Raw genomic sequence first — 10,587 nt, forward strand, 5'->3', positions numbered from 1 at the left:
ATTGGTGGAGGTAATTTAACGTTTGTTTGCCCCAGTGCTTTTTGCGCTATGATAAGTCAAAATGTCCTCTAGGGAAAAAAAGATTTGCTTCAGATAAAAGGGATTGCAGCAGCCGCTCCTTGACCTCCCCATGATGGCTTTACTTTGAAAAACCCATGATGATAAGAACACTTTGATCACCGATCAGTCAGAACATTTAAAGGGGAAATAAATTACCCAAATCAACTTGTCACATTGCAATATTCTGCTGGGAAAACTTGGGTCCTGACATGTGTGGAGTCTTGCATATACCACCAGCCCATCAACAGGAAAACTAACTCTTCCCTACAAACATTCTCAGGTACTGTCTGAGGAGAGTGATAAAGGCCGCAAGGCATGAAATGGCATCCGAATTTTCAAGATCCCAATCTGCTCGAATATTCATGGTAGCCATGAAGGCTCCAACTTGCAACCCTCAGGACTTAAGGAAAACTCTTTCAGGGCCCTGGTGCCAGACACCACTGGGCACGCCTGAGGTTTTGAGTCACGGTGGGGCAGCCGTGGATCAGACTTGTTCTAGCACGGATGCACAATTTAATTGGCTTCTGAGGAATGTAGAGGCCAGGTCCACACCTTGAGCTCTGATGGTGACTATTGTTTTGATGGTGCGTGTCAAGTGAAATCCACACGGTTGCCAGGACTCAAGGCTTTCCAGCAAAACATTTGATTGTAATGAGATGATCAATTTGATTCACTTCAAGGATCAGTGTATGTCTCATTTCATACAACAAATACAATACAATGGGTTTATTATACAGTGAAAAATACACATTAAGTGGGAAGATGTAAAAAGGCAGGAAAACAAAGCAGAATTAAATGTAAAGCAAGACTTTCTAGCCATGCTACGCTAACATGCTCACAAGGATATTCTGGTGTTTTGCAACTGTAATGTTTACTATGTTCACCACCTTAGTTTAAAATGTTAACATTTAAGCATTGGCTAATTAGCACTAAACAATAAGTTTAATGGGTATTGGTCATACTCTGTCATCTCTGGATTACAAGTGAGGGACCACCAAAATGATTCATCCTCTGGGCAACATGAATGTCATGTCAGCCCTTCCAACAAAACCGATATATTTAGCATGACTGAAAAATGCAGTACACTGAGCTTAGGCACATGAAAAATAAACATTAAAAAACAGATTCTTAATGACGAACATTGCAAACAAAGGAGAATGTACATTATTTTTATTAGTTGAACAACAAGAACCACAGTGGACATTTCTGGCCCACTGGTTCGCCGGCCCGTCTCTGAGCTGCACATATGACCTCTATCGCTTCACTGGAGTGGGAACACAGTGACAGCACGGGTCACAAGGCCAAAGTCGAGGAAGTGTGTTGGGACTGTGTGGATGTAATGGATGGTATCGCCTCTGACCCTGGAGTTCAGGAAGCACAGAGGAGACTTGTGCTGAACTCTAGAAGACTGTTACCAGTTTAGGAGGTGTTAAAATGAGATTTGATGTCTTTTTGGTCCATTTATTTACATCTATTAACTAGAGTATTCACAATAACTGCTAAGAAAAACATCAGGGGAGGCAAGAAGAAACAGCTGTTTACAATTTTTAGGAAGGCAGGATCTGGCACAAATTAAGCCCTTTCATACAGTGTTTATTCAACAATATAATGATAGAGAGGCTGCAGCCACTGCTGTAACACATTTAAGCAGCCAACCTAAAAGCTGTAGTTATAATCATGGAAGAAGAAACAGAGTTAAACTTTCACCTTCTGAAATAAATGTTTTTCAGATGGCTCTGATGGAGCTCGGGATTTATCAGGAAGACGACCACATCACTCCAAGTTAAACTGCTGGACCACTTGTGTTTCTGTTGTGTGGGGGTCCCTGCAGGCACAACCTCCGCATGTAGTTACTTAACCTGGATGCACACATGATTAAAGACACTGCTACGCTAAACATATAAGCTGTAGTGGAACTGGAAGAGGTAGAACAGCACTTTTCATAGAGGTGGAGAGTATTTTGGCAGTACCAAGAGATATGTTGAGCAATTCTGCTGCCCTCATTCCTTGAGCGTTTATCTGTCAGTGATGATGCATTTGTGCTGTTGCATTACACAACTTGCCAGATCCAAAAACAAACAAACATTTGTTGGCAGGGTACAGGGAGGTATCGAGAAAACACAAAAAACCCTTGAAGGCAAAATATGATTCAGTGAATTTATGACAGCTGAAGCGGTAACACAGGTGTTTAGAATGAATCAGAAAAGGACTCAATTGTCTTTTAACTGGAAAGCCACCAACACTTTCATGGATACACGCCACTGTTTTTCTGGTAATCAGTCTTTTCCTGATCAACCTGAATCTGGCTGGGTTTCTGCAGAATAAAGCCTGACTGCTGGGTATTCTCCACTGTGTTTGGTCTTGTCAAACGGTTTCCTTCCACTAACATGAAACTCAAACTCCTGACCCAGTTGTGAACTTGTTTCTTCCTTTCCTCCCCTCCCGCTTTCAGTATTGTTTGGCTCCGGCTAAATATTTAGACTTGTTTTGTTGTTAGAGATGTTTGGAAACTCGTCGCTTTGCCCATTAAAGCTGCCAATTTTGATCTGTCTTCCAGCTGCATGTTGGATAAGAAGTCGGCAAAGGTCAACCAAGGTCCTGTAAGGGTTTCTGAGCAGCCATAGCCGGGCAGTGCCCTCTGTGCCTGGATGGTGTTCTATCTCAAAGAGCTGATGGGTCGTATATTATTCAAGCCATCTTACTTGAATGAATAAACTTGGCCCAAATCAATGTCAAGAGGGTGAAAAGTTTTGGCTCTGGAATTGAATCATTTGATTGCACTAATGTCTTTCACACAAGACATAAACAGAGTAGAGTTCTAGTAAATATTTAGGTCATTTAATGTAAAATCAAATGAACAATTAGGAGCACTTAACATTCAGGTCAATCGGAAATACATGACGTCAGTGAGGAAGCTTCCCCAAGCGGTGGTGAAATTCTTTAATCCACCTCATACGTCAGCAGTGCAAAGCAAACAAACGACTCATGATGATTTATGTTTATGTTTTGTCATTGATTCCAGTTGCTCACAGACCACTGTGACGTAATGTGATGAGTTCACACTTTATTGGTCATCAGGTAAGGAAAGTTAAATCAGTTACTTCATTCATTGACATGCAATCAAATTAGCAGGCATTGAGTCAATTCAGAAAACTGCAGTGTTTCATAACCTTGTTTTTTCTAGGGCTTTTCTGAAAGCATCTCATCTCATTTAATCATCCTTGGAACAATCTTGTACACAATATCCATCAGTCTCAGTGTAATCTTTGACTCAGAGTTATCTTTTTATACTCAGGTGACTAAAGTGGTGCAGTCCTGCTTTGCCCAACTGAGACAGCTAACAAAGATCAGGTCATTCCTGTCCTCTGCAGACTTAGAAAAGGTCACCCATGCTTTTATCTCCTGCAGACTGGACCACTGTAACACACTTTATTCTGGTATCAGCAGGCGAAACATCTAAAGACAGCAGCTGATACAAGATGCTGCTGCTAGGTTTTTAACCTGTACTAAAAGATGTGACCACATTGCAACAATCGTTGCTGCCCTTCACTGGTTACCTGTGAATTATTAGAATTGATTTTAATGCTTGTTTCTAAAAACTTGAATGGTCTGGCTCCTGCCTATATTTGTGATCTGCTGACTCCTTGTGAGCCTGATTGCCGCCTGAGATCCTCCAGCAGGGACTTGTCACTAAAGGTGACCAAGCAGTTGCTATTCGTGCCCTTTGGCTATGGAACGCCCTGCCTGGAGATCTCAGTCAGGCAAACTCAGTATCCTATTTTAAATCCCTTCTTTAAACTTACGTTTTTTTTTTTGTTTTTTTTTTTACTTTTATGGCTTTTTCTTAATTGATGGTAATTGTTGTAACTAGTTAAATTATTTTATATATCTTTGTTTGGATTTTTAACTCGTGTTTTATTGTAAAGCACTTTGTAACTTGTTTTCAAAAAGTGCTATATAAAGTTAATAAGTAATACCCACTATACTAAGTAGTTGTCAACATTAATGTAATGTACAATTTTAGGTTAATTTTAAATCTTTTCTGGAGGTCCAAACCTTCAGAGGATATTTTATCCTTTCATCTTTGGTTCATTCTGATATTAGCCTTTTGTTTTCACTCAGGAACAAAGGTCTGCCTCATCTGTCATCCTGGATTCACATCCATCATTGTTTTATTTGATCTACTTCCATCAGATACGAAATAATTGTGACGTGTACTCTCAGATTGTTGTTTAGTACAGTTGACATGCATGTCTGACAGTGCTGGGAGAGGAATCCCTCCGCTGATACAGATTTTTCTTAGGTCATGGGAACTTGATCATTTTCATGCTTTTGAAATAAATTTCCTGTCATAATCAGACCAGAAGGGTTCATTTGTGCAGTTCCTATTTGATGAAATGAAACACATTACCAACAGCTGTCCCAATTTCAACTGAAGCCTCTAAAAGCTGTGTGTATATTGTCAGTGACAAACCAACTGACTTGATCTTCTTATCAAAGCGGAGATATCCTCAAAACTTCTAGATTACAAAACAGGAACAGTAGCTCCTGGACTTCAACAGAACATGTTTGGACCTCGAGATGAGCATCTCCAAAACATTTCTCTCTTAATGTCAGAGTTTCACAACCGCACTGTGTTAGCTTAGTGTCACTTCCACATTAATAAAAATTTGCCAATGTGTTCAGTCCAAATATGAAAGTCGTTCTTTAACATCCCAGATTCCCTCGACACCGCTACAAAACCTCCAATACAGTGATTCCTTTTTTCTAAAAATGCCTTTTATTTTTAGTTTGTGTTAGTTTTGACAGCCAGACGCTTATTTTTAAACCAGTGATCTGCACAGATAAGCCAAGTGAGAACATCAACCATCTGTGTATCTAACCTAACACCAGTCACAACCTGTGTTTAGCCATTACTGGCCAGTTAATTAAGGTTAAAGACCAGAGACAAGACTGAAACTCCTGTTTAACATCACATTTATTTAACCAAAAATGTGTAATTTAGGATGAGCTGGAGGCGGCCACTGCAGCACGTCTGGGTTTGGGGGTGGTGCCTTCCCTGAAACCATTCCTGGAAAATATAAAAGAAAAAAAATTAGGATGATGCAGATAAAAGCCAATTTATGAAAAGTCACCAGTGGCTGTGTTTGTTATTGAATACCTTGTTCCATTATTACGAATGTCCAAAAACTTTACTTTAGGCCACAAGAGCTTCTGATCGTAGCCACATGCTACTCAGCTAACAACAAAATTGGATAAAACGACCGGAGTGATTCTTAACTAAATATTTATTCCACTTCGACTTGTTTAGAACAAGAACAGCAAGAACAAATGATGAAATTGTGACAAAGCATGTCAATGTTTCTGTAGGCAAACAAATGGCATTTCAGTATTTAAATAAATAAAATTTTTAAAAAAAGCCAAAACAGAGTCATCCAAAAAGAACCACAACATTGAGTAACTACAGTTCAGTGGGATTGGGCTTTCAATCTCTTTTCAAAAGCAGACATTTTCACTACCAGGGGAAGCACCGGTTTAATATTAATGATGGCTCAGTTCTATAAAAGTGTCAAAGTGAGCCAGCACAAACAATGCTAGGATCTTGGAAGTGGCATGTTGTATAAAAGTAAAACCCACAGTATGACTGCAAAATTAAATATGCCAATAGAAAAAAAAGAAAGTCAAACTGCAATTAGCAGGCGTTACTTTACTGGAGGTACTTGGTGTCCTAAGTGGAGTATAGGAAGTTTCAACAAGCTCATGGGCTCTGAGAAGTGTCCAAACTATGTACTTGTCTTACAATGATGCTTACCTCAGAGAAAATGCTGATATCATTTTGAATTCATTTGTTCAGACATTTATTTTTGAACATCACTGGTAAGCAGCACTGACAAGTTTTTAATTAAAAAAGAAAAAGGGGCCAGAGACAGGCTGCCAACACAATCTCAATGCTGGAGCAAAGCAAACAAATTTCTCCGCCAAATCTCTTGTATTTTATCTTGTGCCTAAAGTAAACACAGCCGTCAGACATCAATTAATGGTGCTGCCCACAGCGGTGTTAAAAAGGGCATTACAGATAGTTCCTGTCCGGACTTGGCGCAGAAGATAAAAAGTTTAATTGAGGCATACCTACATTGGGACCGGCATGATTCCCACAGACATTTAGTTTATATCTTCTTGTTTACAGCATCTCCCAGTAAAAAGCTGTGGTGTCTCATACACTCAGTTCAACCAAAGCAGCTCGGGAACGACATTACTTATTTTTGTAAATATTTGTTAGGAATCGTTTGTAGATACTCCATATTTCTTTCGCCCTCTTCCCCTAAACCACAATTTTCATGATACATCATCAACAGCAGAGCCAACGATCTGTAATGTAGTCTGGGATTTATTTTAACAAACATTTATCTAGCATCTCTTAACGATTTCACATCGAGACTCAAATAAAATTTCTGGGAGGAAAATATGCCAATATTAGCCTCCTTTTGGGAGTGAAAGGCAAGAGGAATCTGGTGTATATTCCAGGTGGGAGTGAGTCAATGCTCCTTCATGTTTATCAAGTCATTTCTGATTGGGTTTTTTTTTTTTAAGTCATTTGCTCAAGCAAATGAACACTGTGGTCTTCATGTTAATTATACATTTAACAAAAATATTAAGTCTATGCATCAAGATGACATTTCATTGTTTATATCACTGATGCCAAAATGATGAGAATCCCACTACAACATTCTGCAAAATACAACTGAACAGAGTCACAGACTAACAGCTTTTCATCTCTAACACTCCATGAGCTCTGTGCCATCTTAGAAGTATACTGCGTTTAAAATATCATACCTGAATCTGCGGTAGACGACCTTCAGGTGTCTCAGACGGCCGGTGCCAGTGGTGTTCCTCCTCTTGGCCTTGGCGCTCCAGTTGTCTACAAAAACAAAACATTTGTAAGCATCAGTGTAGCCCTAGATGGTGTACTGGCAGTGTTGGTATACATGATGTGAGCCGCCAGCTTACTAACTTAAGCAAATGATCCAATGATAATACATGACATTGTGTTGCAGCACCGTACCATAACTAGGTGCCTGTGGTGTGTGTTGTTGCACTAAGGCAATCAAAACATCCTCTAGGACACCCTGTCAGGTGTTTTTACCTGTCGATTCTAGAGTCAACTGCACGCGCTTATGCAATGTTTTGAGCACAAGGATAACCTTGTCCATCAAAACATTCATTGGGCGACTTACACTTTCTCTTGCGCTTCTCGGGGTAGCCACACTTGCCACAGGAGGACTTCTGCAGGTGGTAGGCCTTGGACCCACAACGACGGCACAGGGTGTGCGTCTTGTTCCGGCGCTTACCGAAAGATGAAGTTCCCTTCGTCTAGGAGGCAAGAGATCAGACTTTAAGAACATTTCCTCAAGACTTTGCTCATTCATCCCACAGCTCTGGAAGTCTTGTCTCAGCACAGAAAAAGGAATCACTGAAAGTCATATGTTCAGACATTTGTGTTTAAAGACATCACTGACAAGACTTAGACTAATGTGGCAGAAATTGTCACTGGATGTTGGGTGAGAGGGATGCAATACTATTGAGCACTACCTATGTATTAGCAACACGTAGGGGATATGGGTTATACAGCACCCATAAGGTAGCAACCCGTTCAAATTCAAGTCATATCCCTAAGAAAAAGGCATATTAAAGCCTGCACTAGTCTCAATGACAGGCTAACAAGTGTTTACAGTTACAGGAAGCACACTCGTTGCTACATGAAGTGCTAACGGCTAATGGTAAAGCTAGTTAGCAATAAAACTTAGAACCATAACAAGACGAATTATAACAATAACTCATCCCGAGTCTCCTGCCAGGTTATAAATAAAGTTATTCGGGGTAATCGAAACGTCTTCTGTTTTTTTTTAACGGCTAAACCAGAGCCATTTTGTTCACTGCACCTCACTTCTATGGGCAGCAAATACATGCTAGATGGACGCAGCAGAAACAACGTCAAAATGTATTAAAATGAAACATCATCTCAAAAATAGTTCACCCAAACTATAACGGCGTTTATCCGACATCGAAACAGCAAAAGTCCAAGTCAGATAAACACCACATTATACAGATGTTAAAAGATTTCTGTCTGTCAGCGTTGCAGCTTACCATTTTCGTCCGGTGGCTAAGGGAAAAGAGGCCGGAAGGGGAGCGTGTGCCGCATCAAATTCCCTCCGTGCTGTTTCCTGTGTAACAGAGAAATGTGACCCCCACGGAGCATTTTGCAGATAGACCGTTTAGAAATAGCTGTAGAAATATTTAGCGAAAGGAGATTTATTGTTTGAATTTTGATTGTCCATATGTACTTTACGTGGTTAAAGAATAAAAACTATTTAGGAAACTTAGCCTTCATATTCAGAGAAAGGGTTTATTTATTTGATAAGAATTAGCTATACTGGCAAAGTTTGTGTAGCCTCTGGACTTACATCGTATTTTAGAAGTTGCTCTCACTGTGCTATGACATTCAGCTAAAGGCAAAGACAACCAAAATCAACAAAGAAAGCTATAATATGCATAAATATAGCCTAAATAAAGATTAGCAGTGACCAACAACATACAATATCTATCTATCTATCTATCTATCTATCTATCTATCTATCTATCTATCTATCTATCTATCTATCTTTAGATTTAGTACAAGATTTCATTAAATGGGTGGTCATGGCAACAGTATACACATCAATATTTACACACACATATATACAGACAGATAGTGATGTACATGTGTATTTTAAACTGCTAATATGTGTGTATTAGTTTATAGATAAGTGGATGTGTTTAGTTTTACGGGGTTATGAACACTTTAACACTGATTTAAATTAATCAGAGGGATGACCTGTGGAAGGAAATCTTTTGTGGTTATTTTAGAGTACAGTGCTCTGTAGCGCCCACCAGAGGGGAGAGGCTGGAACAGGATGAGTCAAGGCGTTATGGATTTGCTGTATATACTAGTTTCCTGACTCTTGAGATTTAGATCAATAATAATAACTTTTATTTGTATAGCACCTAACAAAGTGCCTCTCACACATAGAATAAAGTGTGTGGAGACAGAACCCATGTATGCACATAGGCATACGCTCATCCACAAACATGCATGACGCGAGACTACAATTTAGAACAATGTGAGAAATAAACAGTAAGTCCGCCAAAACAGGGAGAATTTATTAAAATGCTCACCTACACAAATGAGTTTTTGGCAGACCTCAGATTTGGCTGATCCGGTGCTGCCACCACTAAAGCACAATCAACTCTGGATTTTAAATGTGAACAGTGAGCAGATTAAAGACCCCGATCAGATGACTGAAGTCTTGAATGGAGGACAGGTTGGCAACAATTATTATTTCCTGCAGTTTTCTTTGAATTATGAAGACATTGATGGTCTGAGGATGTGCCTCAAAACCCCATGAAATCCTTTATAAAGCATTTTAGCTATATTAACCACTGTCATCGTATCACCAGGGAATTCATTTATCAAGATTTGGTTGTTTGTGAAAAATAATGGCAATACAATAACTAGTTTGTAATTTGGATATTATACAAGATGTCTCAGGTGCCATTATGTAGCTTAACTTGTATGAAACATCAGTGTAATTAAGCTTAGAATGCTCCCTTGTGTTGTCTGCTTTGTGAACTGTACTTGATGGTACTTGAAACCAATTGAATGCTAACACAGTAGACAGGGAGATGGAGGAAGCTGGGTCAGCGGGGCCTCGCAGCTCATTTATCACCCCGGTGCTTTGCAGATTAATCCAGCCGTGGACGTGTTCCCAGCCCTGTAGACACGCTCGGGGTGGTGAGATTGCGGATGCAAGTCTGAAATGAGCTTCCTTTGAGAGGGTCTGTTGTCTCTTACAAGCTTCCTGTTGGAGATATTCTATTCAGGTCCAAGTGGGAGAAGCCTCAGGGAAGATCCAGAACATACTGGAGGGACTCCATACCCGATCTGGCCTGAGACTGCCTCGGGTCCTGAAGGCCACGGCTCGAGAGAAGGAAGTCTGCTCGCTGCCTCTACATCCTTGACCCAGATAGGCAAAGTGTCAGAAAACAAAAATGATTTGAAAATTCAGATGTCTGTGTTTCTGCCCGAGTCTTTCAGTGATGCACATTCTTTGAAGTAGCTCAGCTAAACTGATGTGACCCTCACTGATCACTTGAAACGCAGAAATCCCCACATCTGAAGAGTCCCACACTTTTATGACCACTTCAGATATCACTTCTATCACAGCTTCCTACGCCTCTGCTGCCTGTGAAGGTGTTAAAGCAGCCCAGGCTGCACCAGATGGACTCTGATGACGCCATCAAACAGCCGTCAAAGCGGAAACTTGGCAGAAATCAATGGGACTAATACAGCTATCAGCACTGGCGCTGGAAAGATTCACTGACTTCTCTCAGGAGTTTGTCTCAGAGAGGGTGCTGCTGACATGTCATCAGGGTTCAGCTCCCCACAGTGTTCCTGTCAAGGACTGAATAAGACTTCAGGCCTTAAAACAG

At 40.3% G+C, this 10,587-nt stretch overlaps 1 protein-coding gene and 2 non-coding genes across 3 annotated transcripts; all 3 read right to left on the reverse strand.

The window, feature by feature from the left end:
• Positions 1-5,020: 5,020 nt before the first annotated feature.
• rpl37 (ribosomal protein L37) lies at positions 5,021-8,355 on the reverse strand. Its single transcript, XM_037118019.1, has 4 exons — positions 8,206-8,355; positions 7,296-7,431; positions 6,895-6,979; positions 5,021-5,131 (listed from the first exon to the last, which is right to left on the reverse strand). The coding sequence occupies exons 1-4, from the start codon at positions 8,206-8,208 to the stop codon at positions 5,062-5,064; spliced, it is 294 nt and encodes a 97-aa protein (XP_036973914.1). The 5' UTR covers positions 8,209-8,355; the 3' UTR covers positions 5,021-5,061.
• Positions 5,866-5,944, reverse strand: LOC119030646. Its single transcript, XR_005078361.1, has one exon. It is a non-coding gene; the product is annotated as a small nucleolar RNA SNORD72 (small nucleolar RNA).
• On the reverse strand, positions 7,503-7,582 carry LOC119030647. The gene has a single exon (XR_005078362.1). It is a non-coding gene; the product is annotated as a small nucleolar RNA SNORD72 (small nucleolar RNA).
• Positions 8,356-10,587: the final 2,232 nt, after the last annotated feature.

The sequence above is a fragment of the Acanthopagrus latus genome, chromosome 12, assembly GCF_904848185.1.
Source record: "Acanthopagrus latus isolate v.2019 chromosome 12, fAcaLat1.1, whole genome shotgun sequence".
Lineage (NCBI taxonomy): Eukaryota > Metazoa > Chordata > Actinopteri > Spariformes > Sparidae > Acanthopagrus > Acanthopagrus latus.